General features: G+C 41.2%; 1 protein-coding gene across 5 annotated transcripts; it reads right to left on the reverse strand.

Moving 5' to 3' along the window:
- Positions 1-4: 4 nt before the first annotated feature.
- Positions 5-21,834, reverse strand: LOC308390076 (oxidation resistance protein 1). 5 transcript variants are annotated; one of them, XM_080871776.1, is made up of 17 exons: positions 21,677-21,834; positions 17,092-17,191; positions 16,769-16,991; positions 14,848-15,044; positions 14,500-14,579; positions 11,255-11,398; positions 10,603-10,776; positions 8,045-8,176; positions 7,773-7,957; positions 7,323-7,690; positions 5,717-5,876; positions 3,891-4,074; positions 3,557-3,673; positions 2,465-2,617; positions 1,407-1,502; positions 1,130-1,203; positions 5-985 (listed from the first exon to the last, which is right to left on the reverse strand). In XM_080871776.1, the coding sequence occupies exons 3-17, from the start codon at positions 16,867-16,869 to the stop codon at positions 850-852; spliced, it is 2,301 nt and encodes a 766-aa protein (XP_080727902.1). In that variant the 5' UTR covers positions 16,870-16,991; positions 17,092-17,191; positions 21,677-21,834; the 3' UTR covers positions 5-849. The 5 variants fall into 5 exon arrangements, with proteins under 5 accessions (XP_080727902.1, XP_080727903.1, XP_080727901.1 ...); XM_080871777.1 differs by lacking the exon at positions 17,092-17,191 and having other exon boundaries at positions 10,603-10,773; XM_080871775.1 differs by lacking the exon at positions 17,092-17,191.
- Between the last annotated feature and the right edge of the window lie 670 nt (positions 21,835-22,504).

Genomic DNA, 22,504 nt, shown 5'->3' on the forward strand with positions numbered 1-22,504 from the left:
CACGTTTAAATTCACATTGTGCTGATTTTTATTAACGCATCTACAGTACTGTAGAGTGTAGTTAGAGTAGATTGGTCTATCAGAGTAAGATACAGCCGAATGACATAATTACATGAATCTGAAGTATTGATTTTTGCACGTTCAGAAACCACAGTGGTGAATAGTGACAAATGAGGCTGTTAAAGTCAGAAGTACAGATGATCTTCTATTCAGAAGGCTTTCTAAAAGCGGAGCTCCAAGTGTTCGGCGTTCATTTTAGCCGTCTGCGTCACCGATGAACGAAAAGCCATTAAAGTGATGATTAGTGGTTAAGGAAGGGAAGTGTTTGCGAGAGTTTGGGCTGTACACATGCAGTTCAGAAAGCATTGAAGTGGGGGCATGCTTTAACTATGAAGGGAGACGTTTACACAATAAATAATGGGATATTGTGATGTTACCGATTCATATTAACAGCAAAGTGCAGTCTGAGATTTATAACTCACTCCATTTGTAACGTAGTCCATCCAAAAATTAGGATTCAAAGAATCCAGTTCAGCTCTACAGTTCACTGTAGCACAACTTAGTTTGTTTGCCAAACCCACAGGAATGAGTCGGCCACTAAGCAGTCCACCCTCAGAGCCCACTCTGACAGTAGGCTGTTACGGATCAGCTTTATTTCAGTTCACTTTGTTAAAATCCACAGCACTTAATCACATGGATTAATCCAGAAGTTTAAGGTTGATTGTTTTCGTTTATGGATGTTACCATGAAATGAAGGAGCTGCTGCATGTTTCCGCTCAGTGATAATTCTGTCTCAATTAAAGCCGATCAGCAGCGACGACGTGAAACAAGCTGAAACGTCCAATCTCCTCAGCTGAATTTCCACACTTCTAGCTCCATGACTCGGAAGTCATCGGTTTCTGAAAGGCAGCAGTTATTAAAAGTGTAGCAGGGACTGCTACGGCCCAGGTATAGGTTCTCATCCACCCACAGACCGAAGTGACCACTGTGGAAAAAGAGGGAGACGGTGGTTAGCGAAAGGAAACCGACCCTTCTTGGCTTGGTTTGAAAATTAGAGCAATATTATTTTTTGTAAGCCACAGAAGTATAAATTATGGAAGAGTGGAAGTTGAGAAAGCTACTTAATTACCTGCCTCCACCAATAGCAAAGCAATCCAAGTCTCCCTTAATAAAAAAGGAATTCTCTCCAGTCCACTTGAAACACTGCAGAGAGACATCAGATAATCATCTCACATTTATAACACACGGAGTGTCTCTGTTTTACCTCCATCAATTCATTTTCCCAGGAAGCATCATTCATCACAACTCAGATCCATTCCTTCAGTCATACCATCCTGTTATTTTGCATTTTAAACGGTTTAGAATATATTTTCTACACTAAAGAAAAAAAAATCTGGATTGGTTACCTTGAAGCGAGGATGCAACATGAAGAGAAACGTTTCTCCTGTACCGTAAAACATCTCACTAGACCTCAAAGGGTGAGAGAGGAAGGCCCCAAATATCTGATTAGAAAAAGTCATAAGAGAAAATTAAAAAACTAAAGACTAAAGATATATATTGTTTATTTGAGATAGAATAGTTCATTTTTACCAATCGATATGTTGGTAAGTCGCTAGTATCGGCCAATATTTGCAGATATATTGGTATTTTCAATTCAATTTTATTTAAACAGTGCCAAATCACAACAACACGGAAGACCGTACAATAATACATACATATATATTCATTTATAGCAGCTGATGAATGATAAATTAAAAGACGAGTAAAGACGAGAAGGGAGAAACACCGTTCAACCATATTATACGCGTTAATGTTTCAGAGTTGGCCATCCTGCAACCTCCGTACTGTAAATGTGTGTTTGGAACACCACAAACACGACAACCAGAATAACCAGCTGATCTGAGAGTTCGGCAGAGCGTGAAAAAGTAATTCAATTCAACAGTCACCTCAAGGCCTTTTATATTGTAAGGTAAAGACAGTACAATAATACAGAGCCAAGCCTGACAATCAAATATCCCCCATTAGCAAGCACTTGGTGACAGCAGGAAGGAAAAACTCCCTTTTAACAGGAAGAAACCTTCGGCAGAACTAGGCTCAGGGAGGGGCAGGGCCATCTGCCATGACTGGTTGGGGGTGAAAGAAGGAAGACAGGACTGTGGAAGAGAGCGAGCGATTAATAATAACTAAAGATTAAATACAGAGAGGTGTATAAACACATAGTGAGTGAAAAGGTGAGTGAAGAAGAAACAGTGCTTCATGGGAAGCTCTCAGCAGTAATCTATGACTTGTGGCAATAAAGCAAGCACAATCATATTATCTTAACAAGTACTTATAAATACTACACATAACAAACATTAGGGAAATCTGCTGATAGTCTACTGATTTATCAGATTTTAAAATCACCAAATATCGGTCATGGAAATCCTAGACTGGTCTGGCTCTAGAGCTGACAGTACATTTTTACCTCATCGAGCGCATCCTTGATGACAATAATAACAGGCGAGTCCGTGCCGCTGAGTTTTCTGTAAAGAGACTTGAGGCTGGCGCCGTGACGCGACGTGCTGTAAGCCAGCTGCCATGTGTAGCCAACAGTCCTGGGAGGAAGCTCCTTACACAGCTGGAAACAGATGAAAGGCGGGAAGTAAAATAAATGAAATGAACATTAGAAAGGGTGACATAGCAATTAAATACTGGAGATACCATCTGTGTGTGTTTTCTAGAAAATGTTAGGAAACTGGCATTTATTCATTTCTGAATAATGAACTACCTGTAATAATAATAACAACAATAACAGGCATTGAAAAAGTAATGGTATCTCTTCCGTGTCAACCCCACAAGTTTTATTCTGCTCATGTGATTGTAGCGTTTTCAGTGTGAGAATCATCCCAGTCACTCCTTCAGCATCTGCTGACTACAGGTCATTATGCACATGAACAGAAACGTCTTTCTGGGAATTCCTTAACTGCATGATTGAGCTTGCATCAAGACATTTCTTGTCAACCTTTAATTAAGCAGAAACACCACAGAATGAGTGCCACTACTCTAGGACATCTATATAAGAGCAGTGTGTGAGCCAACTCAGCTTTCTTTAAATAGTCTCCTGAAGATACTTGGCCATAAAACACTAAGCAGTAAATCTAACTGTATTATACTGTCGCTTATGAGGTCAAACAGTTCTTTTCTTACATCATTTTAAATAAGATTAGCTATTCCTCTTTCAAAGTAAGAAAACAAAAACCCACTTTACATTTATCTTATAATCTGATGAAACCCTTTAAAACTTGGGAGGCTAAAATGATTTTCAAATGCATATTTAGTTTCATCAATACTTACTTATATTTACTTAAAAAGTCTCAAAAAGGCAAAAAGGACAGTAATTTCTGTTGCATAAAGACAAGCTGTTGTTTATCATAAGCCCGGTTTTAATTTCTTTATGTCTTTACTTAAAGAACCTTTAACTTCTTGTGTCCCCTTGAATTCTGAAGCTAAACCTAGATGCTCTTACATCATCAGATGATTAAAACTCACATATAAACGCTTGTTTGGTCTCACCAACCTCTCTGACGTGTGAAGCCTCCAAAATCTGGCTGTTCTCAACAATATTACTGAGTCCTTCGGGGTCTCTATCAACGACCAAGAGCGGCTTGTCTCTACTCTCCTCCATCAACACCATCTGCAAAAAGACACTTGTACATTTGAAAAAAGCTGTTTTTCTTCTAGAATATTCTAATAAAAACAAGTTTTTCTTCATCAGGAAACAAATGTTTTAACCTGCAGTGCAGGTCACAAACTTACAAACGTTATTCTCCATTATCGGCATAAAAGTCCGACTGACCTCATCTCTCATCGTCTGCTATCCTGTGAGACCCAAACAATAATAATCCACTCACTTCCCACTCGTCCCCTGAGTGTCTCTGAAGCAGCTTGTCCTCATCCTCCTCTTCCTCCTCCTCCTCGTCTTCAATGAGTACGAATTCCTCATCATCACGGTCTCCTTCCCCGTCCTCCTTTCCTCCCTCAAGCATACACAAGTCTGGTCGGCAGTGTTTTAAGTAGGCGTACAGCTCGTCGGAGCTACAGCAGGGAGGAGAAGGCACTCGCTCAGAAATGTTGAATCGACAAACAACACGACAGCTGCACCAACACAGTGAGAGCGTGGCACCCGGGTGTGGTTTTCTGCTCAGCTGCAGGCGGAGAGGTGGGGAACGCTGGTTCAGCTCGTTTATGTGGCTTTCAATTATCCTTTTACTGCCGCAGATTTTCTGGTTGCATTGTTTTCCTGAGATTCAGCTTTCTCAGAACGGAGTCAGTGCTTCGGTGAGGATCGCTCAGTTAAAGAGTCACTGTTTGGACTGCATGGATGTTACATTTGAATAGCCGTGTGAGAAGTATTCACAATCATTTACTTGAAAGTAGTGATGCCAGAGCATGTAAGAAAATCAGAAAGAAAAACAGCAGTAGGGTCGAATTTAGTGTTGTTACATTGTTTCTATTATTACTGCATCACTATTACTGATGCTGGCTTACGCACAGCTAATTGGAACTACTTCATACTATAGATGAGAAGGATAAATGTAGCTGTGAAACAAAAACACTAGAATTTATGAAATGTTATAGAGTAGAAATCTAGAGTTGACTAAAACCATTATACAGATTCAGGTACTGGCACCGAGTCTGACCAACATCGTTTTATTATTGGATGCCACAGTGGCCCTTATTATGCACACACAAGCTGACAGACTGACTCTATTTTTCTGAAGACAAAGTAATGTTTATGTGTCCATTGTTCGCTGAGTGGCAAAAGATAAGCGTGCCAAGTAAGCATTTAACGAAGTGACCCTTGTTAGCACGAGTACAGTGCTGGAAAAAAGCACTTTTGTCACACTTACATGTTTCATTTCATCAAACAAATTTAAATATTAGGGGTTCTTCTGACCTCCTAAATAAGCCTCAAATGCACTCTCTGAGTAAATTTGGTATGCTGGCCCCTCCTGGGAAAGTTCACCACTGTTCCAAGATTTCTCAGTCTGTCCATAATGATTCTTGCTGGAGTCCCAATGCCTTGAAAAAGACCCTTTGCAGAGTAATAAATCTCAATGACTTGGCATTTTTAGATTGCCCCATAATATGATGCTTTTGAGGTCTATTAGCCCACTTCAACTTTGCCACACAGGTTCTATTTAAGTGATTTCTTTATTCAACAGGTCTAGTAGCAATGAACAAGTGGAGGGCTTTACTTTTCACACAGGGTGTTCACAGCACTGTAGATGGATGACAACATAGCCAGTTAAAATAGTTGGCATGTCCTCTCTAGCTCAGAAGATTTTATATTATGTTAATAAAAGTTGATCAGTGCTTTATCGGTATCTGGAAATATGACGTTGATACCTGAAATTGATGGACAAGACTGTGGGAGCCGGAGAATTTGCTAAAGCAGAAAGACGAGGACTTGTGTAACAGAATGACGACAGGGTGGAATATTTAAATACTTTAGTTCTCTGGCTGAATGTGCTCCTCTGAGTAACCTGGATTATAGAGCACAGCGGCGTGGGCTCGAGATTTAACCAAGAGCTTTCATTATAAAGTGCAGTTGTAAAGGTTAGGAGTCTTTAAAAAGCTCTCCTGATTTGCATGACAAGAAATGCAGTGATTATTTTAAGTCTGATGGAGTTTTTCTTTAAATCTTTGATACTTTTCTTAGAAGTGCTTTGGTTACCTTTCCTGTGACAGTGCAAGCCAGGTATCCCTTTTAGGTAATGCTTTGGCTGGTCCGAGGTGAAGACCTCCGACACCCTTTTTCTTTCCTGCCGATGGCTGAACCCGCAGCCTCACAAACATCAGACCCCCAGGACTGCTCGCTGATGACCTCTTAGGTGCTGTGAAGGAAACAAAGAGCAAAGATGGCCTCACGTCAAAGGAATAACACATCTAACACATCAGCCAGACAGACATACACTCAACAAAAATATAAACGCAACACCTTTGTTACTGCTCCCATTCCCCATGGGATGGATGTAGAGACCTAAAATTCATTCCAGATACACAATATAACCATCCCTCCCAAACAGTGGTCACAAATCAGTCCAAATGTGTGGTAGTGGGCACATCTGCTATATTGAGATAATCCCATCCCACCTCACAGGTGTGCCACATCAGGATGCTGATCTGACATCATGAGTAGTGCACAGGTGTACCTCAGACTGCCCACAACAAAAGGCCACCCTGGAATGTGCAGTTTTTTGCGCTATTGGGGGTCTGGGGACCCAGAACCGGTCAGTATCTGGTGTGACCACCATTTGCCTCATGCAGTGCAACACATCGTCGCATGGAGTCTATCAGATTGACAATGTGGCCTGTGGAATGTTGGTCCACTCCACTTCAATGGCTGTGCGAGGTTGTTGGATATTCGTGGGAACTGGTACACGCTGTCGTATACGCCGGTCAAGCACATCCCGAACATGCTCAATGGGTGACATGTCCGGTGAGTATGCTGGCCATGCAAGAACTGGGACGTTCTCAGCTGCCATCTGCCCTGAACAATGTGAACCATGATTCATCCGTGAAGCGCACACCTCTCCAACGTGCCAGACGCCATCGAATGTGAGCATTTGCCCACACAAGTCTGTTATGGCGACGAGCTGGAGTCAGGTCAAGACCCCGATGAGGATGACGGGCATGCAGTTGAGCGTCCCTGAGACGGTTTCTGACAGTTTGTGCAGAAATTGTTTGGTTGTGCAAACCAATTGTTCCAGCAGCTGTCTGGGTGGCTGGTCTCAGACGATCTTGGAGGTGAACCTGCTGGATGTGGAGGTCCTGGGCTGGTGTGGTTACACGAGGTCTGCGGTTGTGAGGCCGGTTGGATGTGCTGCCATATTCTCTGAAACGCCTGTGGAGACGGCTTATGGTTGAGAAATGAACATTCAATGCACGGGTGACAGATCTGGTTGACATTCCTGCTGTCAGCATGCCAATTGCACGCTCCCTCATTGCTTGTGGCATCTGTGGCATTTTGCTGTGAGACAAAACTGCACATTCCAGGGTGGCCTTTTGTTGTGGGCAGTCTGAGGTACACCTGTGCACTACTCATGATGTCAGATCAGCATCCTGATGTGGCACACCTGTGAGGTGGGATGGATTATCTCAATATAGCAGATGTGCCCACTACCACACATTTGGACTGATTTGTGACCACTGTTTGGGAGGGATGGTTATATTGTGTATCTGGAATGAATTTTAGGTCTCTATGTCCATCCCATGGGGAATGGGAGCAGTAACAAAGGTGTTGCGTTTATATTTTTGTTGAGTGTAATTCACATTCAGACCTGCAGTTTGATTTTTTACAGAGGTCTTCTCCATTTCTTCAGATTGCAGTTGGTCCATGTTCACTTTGCTCGCCACCTCTTGACTTCCACAGCAGAAGGTGGCAGCACTGCTCATGACAGCCAGGCTGCCGACCGATGCTTCAGTCAGCACCTCCAGAGGGCTGCTATCCAGCTCCTGTTCAACTTCAGCCATGTCCTTGCTCTCTGCCTCCTCATCTTCAGAAACCTCCTTGGTCGGGCTCAGAGCCAGTCTGGATAATTCAGCTGGAGCAGCAGACACCAGAGGTGGGCACGACTCCCCCTTGTGATTCAACTGACCTTGTTTTTTGGCCATTTTCAGCTTCTGGAAAAGTTTTTTCCCTTTTCTCCTGAAAAAAGTGAAAAAAAGTGGTTATACTGGCATTTCATGTAATCCGATATCCACGTGCTTAACTATGCATCCCTGCTGACCTCTGCTGAGAGGTGTTGAAGTGAACATGTGAGATATCAGAGAAGAAGGAGACAGATGCCAGATTGTCAACAGAGTATGACAGAAGGTACTCCTCGCAGCCATGCTCCTTCACCAGAGGATGTGTCTTACACGGATCAAAGAAGATTTTATTAGAAGTCACCAGCAGGATGCCTGAAACACAACCCTGACAAAGAGAGACAGAAAATGCTAACGTTAACTTACAAACGTCCAAAAAAAACCCCAACCTTCTTAACCTGTTCTTCAGACTCACCTTACGATCAGTGATGTAGCGGCAGATCAGTTTGAGATATGGCATGGGCTCTGGTCCCTCCCCCTCACAGCACTCTGGTGGCAGAGCCAATAAGCAGAGCTGCCCATCAGGCATCGGTACTGCCTCCACATCCTGTCGGGATCGCAGGTAACAACAAAATACAGCGTTTAATAGAGAGTAAAAGGACTTTTAGTCAACAAGCTTTTTGGCTTTAGTCAATGTAAATGTTTGACCTGTTTCTGTTTTTAAGGTCTTAAACTGAAGATAACATCAAAAGCATTTTATATCTGTATCAGTGCATCATTTGTCAGATGTTGCTGTTTGTTCACTGCCCACATCACTTTTCCAGCCTGTTCTCAGAGCTGTGATGTTTTTGCTGCTCGTTTCCACAGTAACAGTCATTTGATTCATTTTACAGCCTTCTGGCCTCATGTTTTTCTCACCACGGCTAATAACCGTTATTAGCCCCATAATGAAAGCTTCTTGTTTTTTTCATTACAATCATAATCTTCTTCAGCTTCTTTATTATTAATCCATCGTTTTTCACGTTGACTTGGCTGTGGATCACCTTGTCATATTCAGCTTTAGTCAGGTCTTAAGCAAAAGCACCAATATCTGAGTTTATAAATACTTTTATTAATAACAGATCTGCAATAAAAATCTGACTCTCAAAAAAAAGCTCAAAAGGTTAGCACGAAAATGCACCCTGGGTATCAAAATGTCACTTGGAAATGTCAAAATATTAAATATGAGTGAATATTTTCATGCATATAAATATAAAAAGGATGGGCATCACATTAATTAATTAATGCCATGAACAAACATATCTAACACATACTTTGGGTGCTGAGGATATTTACAATCTACAATCTAATTTATGAGAGACTCAGTATTTAAAATGTTGACCCTTCTTCTTATTAACTTCTGTAATTCTCTGTGGCACGCAGAATATCAGCTTCTGGGTGAAAACCTGATTGATGGGGATCTATTTAAGCATTATCAGCTCCAACATGCTAGAAAATGAACAGATTTAAACAGAATTGTCCCTGAATTGTTGGAAGAGAATGTTTTTTTTTCCAGTATGGTGCCACGGGGAAAAAAAACCAAACATTTGGGTGTTTTGTTAAAATAAAACTCCGCAGGGAACGTTTCGACTTGGAGTTCAAGGGGTAATGTGATGTTATGACCAGACAATGATTAACCCTGAGATGATCCTGAGGACATTTTGTGCCATTCCATTTCGTTATTTTCATGCTATTTTGGCTGTTCTGAATGAATATAGCTCATATCTGTCATTACTTTACGATATTATTTTCTGTAAATTTAAGAATTGTTGTCTCAGTTTCTTAAAATGGCTGAGCTATGCAAAAAAAACGCCACATTTTATCCAAAGGACAACTATATTTTTAAAAGACTGAGTCATTTAAAGTGGAAAACAATATTACTATATAATATTTTTACAGCAGTTTTGGGGAAGATGGCGTTTTCTGTCCTTAGAGTAGAGAGAGTCAGGATTTTTAAGGATCCTCTAAGGGTTAAATACAAATTACATCAAGAGAAGCTGTTATGGTTCAAAACAGCCACTTATTTTTTTGTAAGCATTTACTGCATTTCCCTCTGCAGCTACCCTGGCCAAATGTTTACACAATACAACATGTTCTGCTGCACTTATCGGCTGTTTATGAGGAGAAACCGAACCTAATAATTGCAATAAATGCACAATGTAAGAGTAAAAGGCTGATTAAAAACTGTGATCTGGAGCCTTACAGATAAGTAAGGATGCATATCACATGGCCTAAAATGCCTTCAGCAGCTGGCTCCTGGGTTTGACTCCCAGCCAACTGGACCTTTGCTACAAATCATTCCCCGATGCTTTTCCCACTCTTCCCGTCTGTCTCCACTACGCTCTCTGAAAAAGGCAAAATGTCTCAGACTACCACATTTAAGTTCTTACGCTTTCTTAATATGGCACCAATTCCTTACATTAGTCATTTCACGGTCCTTTCTTTACACTGTCACGTAAATACTTTTTATGATAAAAAGAAATCCAACAGTTCCCTTTGAGCAAACACACCTTAATGACTGTTTTCTCTCATTAAACTGCAGGGGACAGTTAAATGCCTCACAAACCAACCAAATTATACGTCATACAGAGTCCCATATTATGGTGCCATGATACTATCCCTGATTCAAACACTGATGCATCAGTTTTAAATAGAAATGTTTATGAAACCACTCTTTTATTATGGCTTTGTAACCTGATAACAGGCAGAACTGGAAACTGAAGTGGATTCAAAAGTCTAGACCCAGACACATGTTACTGAACGATGCTACAAAGTCTTTATTATAATCTTATATACAAAGTAACTATGATCCTCAGCTATGAAAATATCAAATAGCAAAGTATATCTGTATAAACCATAAGGAAGCATAAAAGTGGGCTTTTTTTTACCACTTACTTTCACTTCAGTCACATTTTTTAAAAACAACAAAACTGCAAAATCAGTACTCTCGGGATTGCACCACATGCTATTATTATCAGTTGTATTTCTGCTTACCAGTAGTTTGTCGTATTCTGCTTCTGGTGACGGGGACTGAGGCTGAGCAGCGAGTGGATTCAAAGGGTCTTGATCTACTTCCGCTTCTGGTCTCTCCTTAGTATCGGAATCCAGTTCTGGATGTGACGATCCTTCTCCAGGAGAAGTGTTTTTTCCTTTTGGGACGACCAGCTGCTTAAGAGAAAATGCCATTGTAAGAATAGCTGTGACACTCACGTGGGCACACCGTGTAACACTGGAAGAGAACAGAGCAGTTCCTCATTCTACAGCCCCGCATTTTCCTACTTCTTTGTTTGTAGTGACATCTAGGCTCCATATAGGGCTCTGGATGCGAGGTTGAGCACTTTGTTTTACAGCCACAATATACCAATTTAAAGCATTAATGTGACAACACTTAAAGAAATTATGACTTTGAGCCTGTTCTTTCTCATAAACATAAGTTCTGGTTGGGTAGTGATGCATACATTGGTTTAAGGTGGAGCAAAAAAACAAAACAAAACACTTTCACAGGCAGGCAAGAGGGAGGCACTGCTTTGCATTTCAAATCAGCTGCAGCAGATGTGTCATTCTGATGTGTGTACACGCTTAACAGGCGCACTAAATATGTGAGTCAAATGTCAGCAACTATCGTGTGCTTACAGTTGACACTTACCTCTCTGGCGATGAGGGTAGCAGACGACGAGGACGGTTTAGTTCCTGTAAGGGTGGACTGGTGACCCATGTCGCTCTCCTCCGTTGAGGATGCATTACTGTTAAACTTAGATGAGACGCTGAACACACCATCCCGAGGGAGACCCTGAGTGGGGAGAAACACAAACACAAGAAAGTCTCCGTCAGTAAATTGAAATGTGATTACACAACACAAGGAGAGGTCATATTTTAATAATGAAAGATATAAATGGGCCTGTTTTGGATTTGCCTAGTACACTACCGGGACCAAATAAAATATATAATCGTTCTGCATTTTTTTTATTTGATTGTTTGTGTGCAGCAAAAGCCATTCGGTTCCTTATCAGAGAGTTGGTTTAATATAAATACAGCCTCCTTAAATGCACATCGGGACATCATTTGTTATGGAGCCCTCTGTGCGCTTCCAGTTTAAACAAGTTCAAACATCAGAGAATCGGATTGAATTTCCAATAAACCTGTGGACTCTCTCTCTCTCTCTCTCTCTCTCTCACACACACACACACACACACACACACACACACACACACACACACACACACACACACACACACACACACACAGACACAAACACGTAAGATCATCAATTTGAAACAGTGGGAGTAAAGCATAACGACTGTCATCGGCTGACAGATGGATCCATCGACCTAAATTTTATTAGTGGCGCCTGACATATTATATAACCGTGGAAAATCACAGTGCTCTCGTGTGGGCGTGGGCTTTTAGCCGCGTCTTAGGACATGGACATGTACGCATTAGTGCCGGCTAACGCACAATAATTTGGCGAGTTGCAGCAAACATCTCATTAATACACAATACCTTAGTTTGACAAGTAAGTGTACACATAAGTGCTGTGAGTGCAGTGCATATTAGATGCAGTGGAGAAAACAGCGAACGCACCCAGATTTCAATGTATATCAATCGGTCTTTATTCTGGAAACTTGGCCCGTGGAGACGAAAAAACTCATAAAAAGACAAGAAACAAAATTAAAAACAAACAAAATACACCCCAAATCGCCCTCCCACAAACAGCCAACTACATCTGTGTCTCATCAACAAAGACGGATAACGTATGTGGTTTCAAACCTCATATCCATTGAGCCCACATTCTCATTCTCAGAGGTGTTGAGCCTCTAAATAAACTTACACATGAGACTTCTAAATAAAGCTTCAATTGTACTGACTCCAGCCGTTACAAACATCTCACTTGCACCGAGCCACCTCGGTTTCTTCAATAATAACCTCAGAGTGTCATTATGAGCTACCTGAAGTTGAAGCGTGCTTTCCTGTAGTTCTCCATGTGCCGTTTACAGAGGTGAACAATATGCTGTAATTAGAGAGATCTTCGCAGTATCTTTACACACATTTCATGCATGTGTAATCTGGCATTGCCTATAAACATAATCATCACCTGCCATTTAATCTGTAATAACATGTCCCAGATCTTTTTCCTTATTATCTGCAATGCTAAACGCCTGTCCTCAACTTCTTTGACATACATCAACATAAAGATTTAAAAGAGCTGGAGACTAAATCTCTCCTTGTCCAACTCCATTGTTCGCCGCTAATAAAGCTGAAACGCTGTCTCCTGACTTTACTCGAAGCCGCTGGTTGGCATGAGAATAAGCCACAACCGTCACGATGTATTTGGGTAACCTTTTTGAAAACAGAGAAGTCAGCCTAACACTGGCATATTTATGACGCTTGACAAAAATGATCATAACCTTCATGCTTTATTACCTGGTAGGTCAGGTATAGTATGTGCCCTAATGACCATGAAGTCAGTGCTTCCAGTATTATCCACCTTCTACAGCTCACTAGGAAAACAATTAAATAAGGTGCTATAATGCTTCTGTCATTATGCAACAATGTTATTTGTTCCAGAAATCCCTTCGACTGTATTTTGGAGCGATATCCTGCAGTTACTACAAACTCTCACCTCTTTCCAGAAACCTGTCATATTGTTACATAGTAGCTTCTCCTCCAGCAGATCAGCTTTTTTTTTTTTTTACAAATATGGACTGCATATTTATACTTAGCATTAGTGAGCTTCTTATCCTCAAACACGGACACCTGTCTGGGTACATCAGCTAAAACCCATTTATGAGCTTCAGCATGATACTCTGCTACATATTTATTCCAATCAGATGTGTAGAATGAAGTACCCATAAATGCAGCTATTTAATAAACTAAGCCTGCTTTTTAGAAAAGCCCAGATTTGGATAAAAGTTTCAAGGCTCCCTGTTAAAGGAATGTCTAATCACATGGACGCTAAGACACCGATCAAACTGTCAAAGGTTTTATTGTGCGAGTGTAAAATATGTGTTGATATGGGATTATAGGTACAGGTAGGTGTGGTGTGTGCTGCACTAAATCAGGTGACGAGTACACTACAGCACTTTTTAATCTGTGTTAAAGATACACTTCTATGAAAAGGCCACTCCTAGAGTGACACCTATATGTGGAGAGCTTGTGTGTCCATTGTGAGTTTATGTAAGTTGTTAATAAGTGTTCAGAGGACTGGTCAGATGTTAGAGCTAGCAGGTCTGAATTAGCTCCTTCACTTGGTTTATCACCCCTGATAATACATGTTTAGTCTTTTAGCCGTCTACACATTAAATAGAATACAATTCAACTCTCTCCCAGTGTGATTTCAATTACCAAAAAAAGAAAACTGCACCAAAGCATAACAGCATTTAAAATAAATACAGAGCAAATTTAATTTCAATGAAAAAGGAAAGGATTAAAAGTGGGAGAAGGCAGAGGGAGGACAGACAAACAAATCTTCTCATCTTTTACCTCATTGCTACATGCTTTGTCATTCAATTTTAAAATCCAAGCTGACAAACCTTAGAATGAACGTCTGAGAATGCAATCCTCCTGTATTTGTTGCAGAAGCTCTTAAACAGACTCTCTTTGCCCATGGTGTCTGACAACAGCTGAGCGATTTCTGATTCTCAATCAAAGAATCTGACTCTCAACTCATCGCTGAACCTTGGACAATCTTTATCAAATTCTCTGAAGACCATAAATTATGAAACCAATTACTACCCTCAAGCTGCTAACTCTGGGACACCCAATGATATAAAGTTACATAAATCAGCCAATAAATCCATAAATTCCAAATTTTCTCTTCCATATTCCCACAGCTGCGTGCCTCACCACCCACAAAAGGTCAAATAAAGTTTAAAAGAAAACCATGTGACTCACCCTGCTGCTTGGGCCGTCACCTGACGATCCACCCACTTGCTCGTTTGTCACTACAGTATTGTTCAGATCCCATGAAGTCCCTGTGTGGAAAAAAAAACACACATTTCTGCTATGCCATTCTGGTATGATAAAGCACTCTGAGCAGCAGCAGAAGTATGAGGAAGCATCTTAATATCACAGTTACTACAAGTCTGCTTGAATACTAGTTTAAGTAATGAACATGAACCAGCCAGCAGGCTCTACATGTCTGTTATAAAATGCTAATTCAAGCTGCAGTTCTTCCAGCAGCGCTTTGCTTCTACATGATGCAAACAGCCTGCCTGAGGATATCGAACACTGCAGGAGTACCTGCGAGGTAGTACTGCCGCAGCTTAGGGTTTCTGATGTGCGGGATGTGGTTGAGGGGTCGACACACAATTGTCTGGTGCTGGAGCTGGCTGCTGGTTGTAGCCTCCTGCAACACTCGGCCTGATGGTTGTGTCTCCCAGGGCCGTTTTGCAAACTGTGGAGGCTGAGAGACACCAGCAGGCAGCTTGGATCCCAACCTGAGGCACAGAGAATCAAAAACAGATTTAATGCCTTTATATTAAAGCTCTGCAATGTTTAACAAGGCTCTGTACTAACACGCCAATAATCCAACTAATATTTGGTTAAATGTAACTTGACCAAACATTTTAGTAGCTGCCAAGAAAGTTTTTGCATAACTCTGGGGGGATCTTTGACCACTCTTCTTGGATGAATCAGTAGGATTAACTTAAATTTGTTGGTTTCCTGGCACAGATTCGCTTTTAAGTATACTGCACAAATTTTCAGTAGGACTGCAGTCTGAGCATTGGGAAAGAAATTACGGAAGGTTAATGTTAGCCTACTTTAGCTATTCCAAAACCAGTTTTGATGTTTGGGATCACTGACCTGCCGGTACACCCAGTTGTGTCCAAGTTTTAACTGTCTAACTGTTGATTTGAGGAGAAGGTGAAGAATTTGGAAGTAGTCCTCTTCCTTCATTATTTCATCCACTTTGTACAGTGTACTCGTACCACTGGCATCAAAACACCCCCAGAGCATGATGCTACCACCACCATGCTTACAACTGGTACAGTGTTCTTAGTTTTGAAAGCCTCACCTTTACTCCTCCAAACATGCCTCTTGCCATTGTGGCCACAAAGCTTAATCTTTGTCTTGTCTGACCATAAAACTTTCCTCCACTGTGGACAATGACACTGATATTCCAGCAGTTTCTAGTTCATCGCAGGCTTAATCCTTATTGGTTCCTGTGCAGTTCCTGAACATCCTAACCAAAGTCAATTTAGGCAACAATTTAGTCTTCTTCCAGACTTTGGAAAAAGTGGTGACATATCTGAATAACATCTACTTATGCACAATTGTTTGAAATGATGATCGTGAAATCTGCAGTTGTTTAGAACTCTGCTTTCTAGATCTTCACTGAGTTCCTTGGACTTCCCACTGGTCTGAGCCTGTCAAACAAATCTTTTTTTTATTGCTAACAAAGAGAAACTACCAGGTTTAGTCAATCATGATCACCAAGGAGAAGTTAATAGGTCTTGGCCTTCAAGTTTAATAACACTTTAGAACTTTCAGCACCACTTATTGAAAAGTGGATGTGTATAGTTGAATCTTTATGTTTACTTTTGACCCTGTCTGGATTAGAGAATCCAAGATAACTTCAACCTTGTGACCCAATTCTGGCATTTTAAAGTAATTTAAGAAGTGTTATGTCCAATTATTCCATCCTGGAAAAAAGAACCGTTCTAGATATAGTTAAAAGTCAAAAATTACCATGACATTAATGCCCATAATGGGTGGATGTAAACTTCTAACCACAAATGTATGTAACCATTGGCCGAGAATGAATATTAACACTCAAATATAAATTATATTTTAAGGTGGACTTTCCCTTTAACAGCAGGGATTCAAAGATTGTGTTGTTTAGAGTATCTGAAGTGTGAATAACAGACTACAGCAGCGTTCACAGCCAGAGCCCAGTTATTTATAGGGGAGTAGGAGTTGTCTTTGCAATGGCTAGAGAAGAGACTGAAAGAGTTCTTGGCAAGATGCTATGGCTCTCACCCACATGATGTGACTGAGCGTGGAGTTGTTGGAAATTTGCATTTTGGGATTCTGTTTAGTAGTCAGGCATCACACACAAGGACTAAATTGTAGCTTACTCAAGCTAATATCAGTCAAACATATCACAGACATGCTTTCTTCTTTGCTTTCTTTCCAGTAATCCAAGTATTAGAGGCCTGACCTGGTCTTCACATTGCCGAAGTAGCTAGTCCTCGCCTTGTCTCTCTGGGGCTCACGGTCCATGGCTCCTAAAGTCCCAGCCCTCCTCACAGACTGAGCCATTTTCTGTTTTTCTTTAGTCTGTTGCTGGCAGCAGTGGCAGATGCAGAGGGACGAGTGGCTCAGCTGGCATCCTTCCTCCTCCTTTTATTCCCCATGCCTACCTCCTGCCCCAGTTATGGCACCTACACAAGACAGCAATAAAGTCAGAAAATGTGGAGGGATTTTACAAGCATCCACCTAATTATGAAAGAGAGATGAGTGAATCAAAAGCCTACACTTTACCCTAGAAAGAAGTGAGATACACATTAACAGGGTTAATCCAAGCAGGAGAAATGTTTTGCACACTCTTAAATAGGTTGCAGCCTGACCAAAATGATAAGACCTGGGAAGAAAAGAGCCATTTAAATCTTCAAATCAAACAAGCAGAGCACAAACTTATATGATGCCTCATCAACGGCCAGTCACATGCTACTATAGCCCTGTTATAGGTCAACTATCACAATAGAAAGAACGCAACAAGATAAGCATTGAATCTAAAAAAGGTTTACTTTTTACGCAGTCGGAACAGTGGGATATTGCAGGAAAACAATATTACAACATATTGCAACACTGAACTGTATTAATGTTTTCCTTCACCACCGTCTTTTTGCTCAGAGAGATCTATAAAGTAAGGTTACACACACTATCTGACTTATTAACCCTCTATCCTCTCCCAGTGGCATACTATGAGATAATAAAGGGTGAGAATACTCAAGGGAATTAAGACAGATTTCCAGTTCAATAAAAATATCCATCAAAATACGTGCTTACAGTCAATGGGAACTATAGTGATCAAAGATTGCTGACCAGTATTAGATTATTCTGTTATTATATGTTACCTTATATATGTAATCAAAGTAGTTGAATTAGAATACTGCTGTAGATCACATTATACCCTTTAATATAGAGTGTGTGAGCTGTATGTAGTTTAGTTCTCATTATACTTTTGAGTTAACAGAACATATTCACATATTAGTTCATTAGATAAATGTGCATCACTCTGTATCCTTGATCTGCTGGGAATGTGTTACACTGTTTTCTTGACATGCTTAATTGTTGAATCATGAAGAGAAGGTTGTAAGCAGGAGACTCTGTGTCTAAAGACAGGGGAGATAGATAGACCACATTCCACACCCCCACCTTACAGAAAGCAGAGAAACAACTGCCGAGGTCATAACTTAGGCGCTGTAACAGAGAAAAAATGTGATGTTTTGGCTTTTACGACTAGCTGGGGGCCACTAGAGACTATAAAAAGCTGAGCAACCCGTCACCATTTTGAGACATGTGCCTGACCCTCTGGTAGCATCTCTCCCGTCCGGACGTTGTAATGCTCTGACTGTTGAATTGTATGGAAATAAATGATTGTTGATTGAGCATTGATACACCGAGTATTGTCCCTCCTTCAGCCCAAAGATTCAAAGAATTGGGAGATTTCAACAACTTGGTGCCGTGTGACCCGGATCTTTGGTGTGCTGAGGAGGTGCAGATTTGACCTTTGGTGAGATCGTGAGGCGAGGTGAACAGAGGACCGGTCCAAAAATAAAAAGGTAAGCACAGCCTGTTGTATTATAAATACCAAATGTGCATATTGGGCTTTCCAAATTAATCTGTTCGCTGAGTCACATGTATTTTCACAGTAAATTTGTCGGTGTCTGGTTTTTGGCGCAAGATACTAACAACATAAGTTGAGGCTGAATTCCAGTGTGTTAAATAAACTGCTTCTACCGAGATACTAATAACATACTACGTTGGACTAGTTGCAGCCACTTTACCTTCCACATTTAATTTTGTCTAATACTGGCTTCTGTAGCAATAATACATTAGAATTTATTCTGAAGACGCGGCCATTAGTCCAGTACATTGAAGTCGAGGTTTGTTTATTTTGTTTATGGTGTCAGTGACGTCCTGGCTTTTGCCGGCTATGAAATAGAAGTTGATTTAAGGAAAAGCAGATGCTGGCTTCACGGTGCAGTTGGACGCTGGCAACGCGAGAGCGAAACACGTCCGTAGGTTTGGTTTATGATACGGCGTGTTCCGGTGGTGCGGCCGTGAAGTGCAGTAGTGGTTGGTGCTAGTTTTAGTACATTGGATAGAGGTTTTGACGGTGGTTTGTGGCGTCAGTCGAGTATAAAGGGCTGCGGTCATAATACAAAGTAAAATTTAAGTACATAGCAACACCTGGTTTATGATGTCAGGTATAACTTCGGGGATGCAAGCATCACTTTTATGATGCGACTTTGCCCCGTGGTGGCGGTCATAAGCGCAGAGAAAGGGGTATTTTGGTCTATGGTGCAGTGTGCTTTAAGAAGATCTAATAGTTGAGCTCAGAGGTTTCTGTGTAAAATTCCCGCTGAGGAAAAGTGTTGTGTGTGAGTGTGAAAGCGCGCTCTGGGTGAGAGAGTGTGTGTGAAGCTGCGAGGCGCGCTCTGGGTGCTGTCTTGTGGGTAAAGCGCGCACTGAGTGAGAGTGTGAGTGAGGCGCGCTCTGAGTGTGTTTTTTGTGTGGAGTGTGAAGCGTGAACACAGTGACAGTGACGGTTGATGTGTTTGATTAGGAGGACATTAGAGCAAATACACATTTTAGGATCAAAGGTTGATGCCTAGTGTACCTGTGGAACATTTGCCCTAGGAGTGGCGACCCTCCTGTCCGTGGACGCGTGGCCAGGACCGGCGTCGTCCGGGTGCCGAGGTGGTGACTTGGGGAGGTGAGGGCCCCCGCATAGCTACGGAAATAACACTGGAACGGCCGTGTAATCACGGGTTCACATTTATTCCGGACTAGAACAAGACACATTTTGCGAACAAACGTTGAGTCTAGATTAGTAAAGAAATATAAAAAGGTTGAATTCCTCGTTTCAGTGGTTGAAATTGTTGTGTGCCTGTCCCCTGACGAGTGTGAAATTAAAATAAAGAGGGAATTTGGAGCCACATAGAGATAGACGGGCATAATTGGGTGTATTACTCTGTGGTGTAATAAAAATAAAAAGGAGAGATAGTAAGAGGTGTGCAGTGGAGAATTATGGAGGAGTAGAGAGAGGAATGTGTTGGGAGACTGGTGTACAGTTTACGCTGTCAAGGTAGGCGTGTTGCCTGCTTATCGGTTTAAAAGTGATGGAAATGAAATTAAAATAAATCTCTTAGTGTGTTAATACAGGAAGCTGCGGACCTGGACCAACTGCCCCCACAAGCACAGCGGCCGAAGCAAAATTATAGGTAATGGGAACCACACCCAGCACGAATCAGCAGCTGTGAAAAAGACAGCAGCGAGGAGAGAATTAGAGGAGAAATTAAGAGAAGTTTTAACACATAAAATTGGGGCCAACGGACTTGTGGAGGTTGGGAAGGCGTCCGGAGCATCACAACAAAAAGGTGAAACAAAAACACACACAAGCAGAGAAATCTGAGAGAAAGGCTCCTTTTAAGGTAACGCCTAGTTTGAGAAAAGATAAAATTAACCTGCTTTTATACAAATGCACATACACGCAATGAAGAAACAGCTTACACTCATGAACACGTGAAGATTTTCCAGCAAGGTTAAAGAAAAATTAACATACTTAAATGATGAAGTCTATACATTACTGACAAAGAAACCCTCTGGGTTGCAGGACAACAATTTAACTAAAAAAAAAAAAAAAAGGAACACTGGTCTAACCAACCAGGCAAGACACAACAAATTTAGTGGTTAAAAGATTCAAATTGTGACATGTTTTCTGTTGATTGATTAATAAAAGTGATTACTGAATGAAAGAAAGTTCCTTTTTTGGGCTTTTAAACATGATCTTAAGAATTTTAACATATACCGGTGTTGTCCTGTCAACTTGGTGGGTTAGGAGTTGATTATATCGGGAGACAAAAAACAAAAAAAGGGGGAGAGAAGGCTGACACAGGGCCTGGCCCCATTGCCTCCCCTCTGAATAACACAGCCAACACAACAACATTTTCCTGTTCGTTTGTTTTTGTTTTTTGTTTGTTTTTGTTTTGTTTTTGTTTTTTCTATACATATTTAATTACAGGCTGCTTTGCCGGCCCTGAAAGCCGAGGCTGACTGGACTCCTGCTCTCCCCCATACGTGACACTGACCAAATGCTGCAACAGCTGGACCCACAACAACGACCTGAGAATGTCAACAGACCTGCAGGAATGTGATCTCATGCAGCCGAGACGGAGAGCACTAAACCTAAGGCCCGTTTCACTACACGGGGGAAAATTCCCAGACTGCGTCAGCTGACAGAGCTGTGACGAGACGCCCGCCAAGCCCGAATGAAAAGTAAGGCCGAGCGAAAGAATGCTGACCTTGATAACTTTACCGTTTTGTTTTGCATTTCTGTAACTATGTAAAACAGGATATTGTTATGCAGGAATGTCCTTATAGATGGATCAGATAATGTATGTGCTGGCTTTTTAGCTGGGGAAGGCGCTACTTAGGCACTACTTAAAACTATGTTCACGTCGTAATATATGCACCATTGTAGCTACAGCCTAATTCCTGCATTTCATGTGGCATCCCAAAGCTCACATCCCTGAGCGATTAGTTATTTGTTATATCTGAATTAGCGGCAACAGCAGTGTTAGCTAGCTTAGCTTTGTACTGCATACTTTAGGAACATTACACGATCATAGGTTAAAAAAAACGATAATAACATGCTTCATGTAAATGTATAAGGTGTCATTATCAGCGTGGAGGAAGTAAGCATTTGAGACGACATCACAGAATCATCAAGACAACAGCTATGGCAAAAATATATATATTTATATACATTAGCGGCAGATTTGGGGGAGATGGGGGATTTATAGGAGCAGCAGGTTAACCGAGTGTTGTCTTCACTGACCTGTGTCTAGCCCAGGGATGGAGACGGGTGGCGGTCATATGAGCGCGTCTTCATATTGCAGTGTTATGATATCACTGCAGACAACAGTAACAAGTTCCGCCCTGTTCCCGGCGTCGCGCCGATTCACAGCTACCTGTCAAGATTGTTCCTCCACCATCGGCAGGCAACGGCGAAGGCGGAAGTATGTAGCAGGGAAACATCTTGTCTTTTCACCGCATCTTTTCTCATTGCTTCTGAGACAGGATGCAGCCGACGTTTTGGGACACAGCTACAGAGGACTAGTTTGTCCAAAGAACCCTTACTATAAACGTCAGAGAATACAATACTACGCATGTATTTAGATATAAATACAGGCATATGCATTTCTTAAAGAATATTATAATCAAAGAGTACTCTTTTCTAAAACAACAAATATTATAAAAGATTACTGTTTCCCTGAAATAAAGTAGGGAAATACAGTATGCGACAACAAAACAGCAATAAAAGACAAAATATTTCCTACTTACCTGCACATGGTTAAGCTTCACAGCAAAAACAGAACAAACAAAACAAAAATTAATGTAATCAATTTATGAAAAATATAATGCAGGTAACCACTCACTTTATTAGGTATACCTGCTTGTCAAGAACTGTCTTAAATCCTTCATGCTACAGATTCAACAAGGTACTAAAAACATTCCTCAGATTGACATGACAGCATCTTACAGTAGCTACAGATTTGTTAGCTGCACATCCATGATGCAAATTTCCTGTTCAACCACATTCCAAATGCACTGTATTGAACTGAGTCTGTCTGTGTGTTAGTACAGTGAACTCAATGTCATGTTC

The sequence above is a fragment of the Rhamphochromis sp. 'chilingali' genome (assembly GCF_963969265.1).
Source record: "Rhamphochromis sp. 'chilingali' genome assembly, chromosome: 21".
NCBI lineage: Eukaryota > Metazoa > Chordata > Actinopteri > Cichliformes > Cichlidae > Rhamphochromis > Rhamphochromis sp. 'chilingali'.

Excerpts from the sequence above, each read along its gene's own strand:
- LOC308390076 (XM_080871775.1), bottom strand. The coding sequence starts at position 16,869 with ATGGCTCAGTCTGTGAGGAGGGCTGGGACTTTAGGAGCCATGGACCGT. Across the intron at positions 7,958-8,044 it reads GCTACATCACTGATCGTAAG|GGTTGTGTTTCAGGCATCCT; the intron begins GTGAGTCTGAAG and ends TCTCTTTGTCAG. Across the intron at positions 2,618-3,556 it reads AGGCTTCACACGTCAGAGAG|CTGTGTAAGGAGCTTCCTCC; the intron begins GTTGGTGAGACC and ends ATCTGTTTCCAG.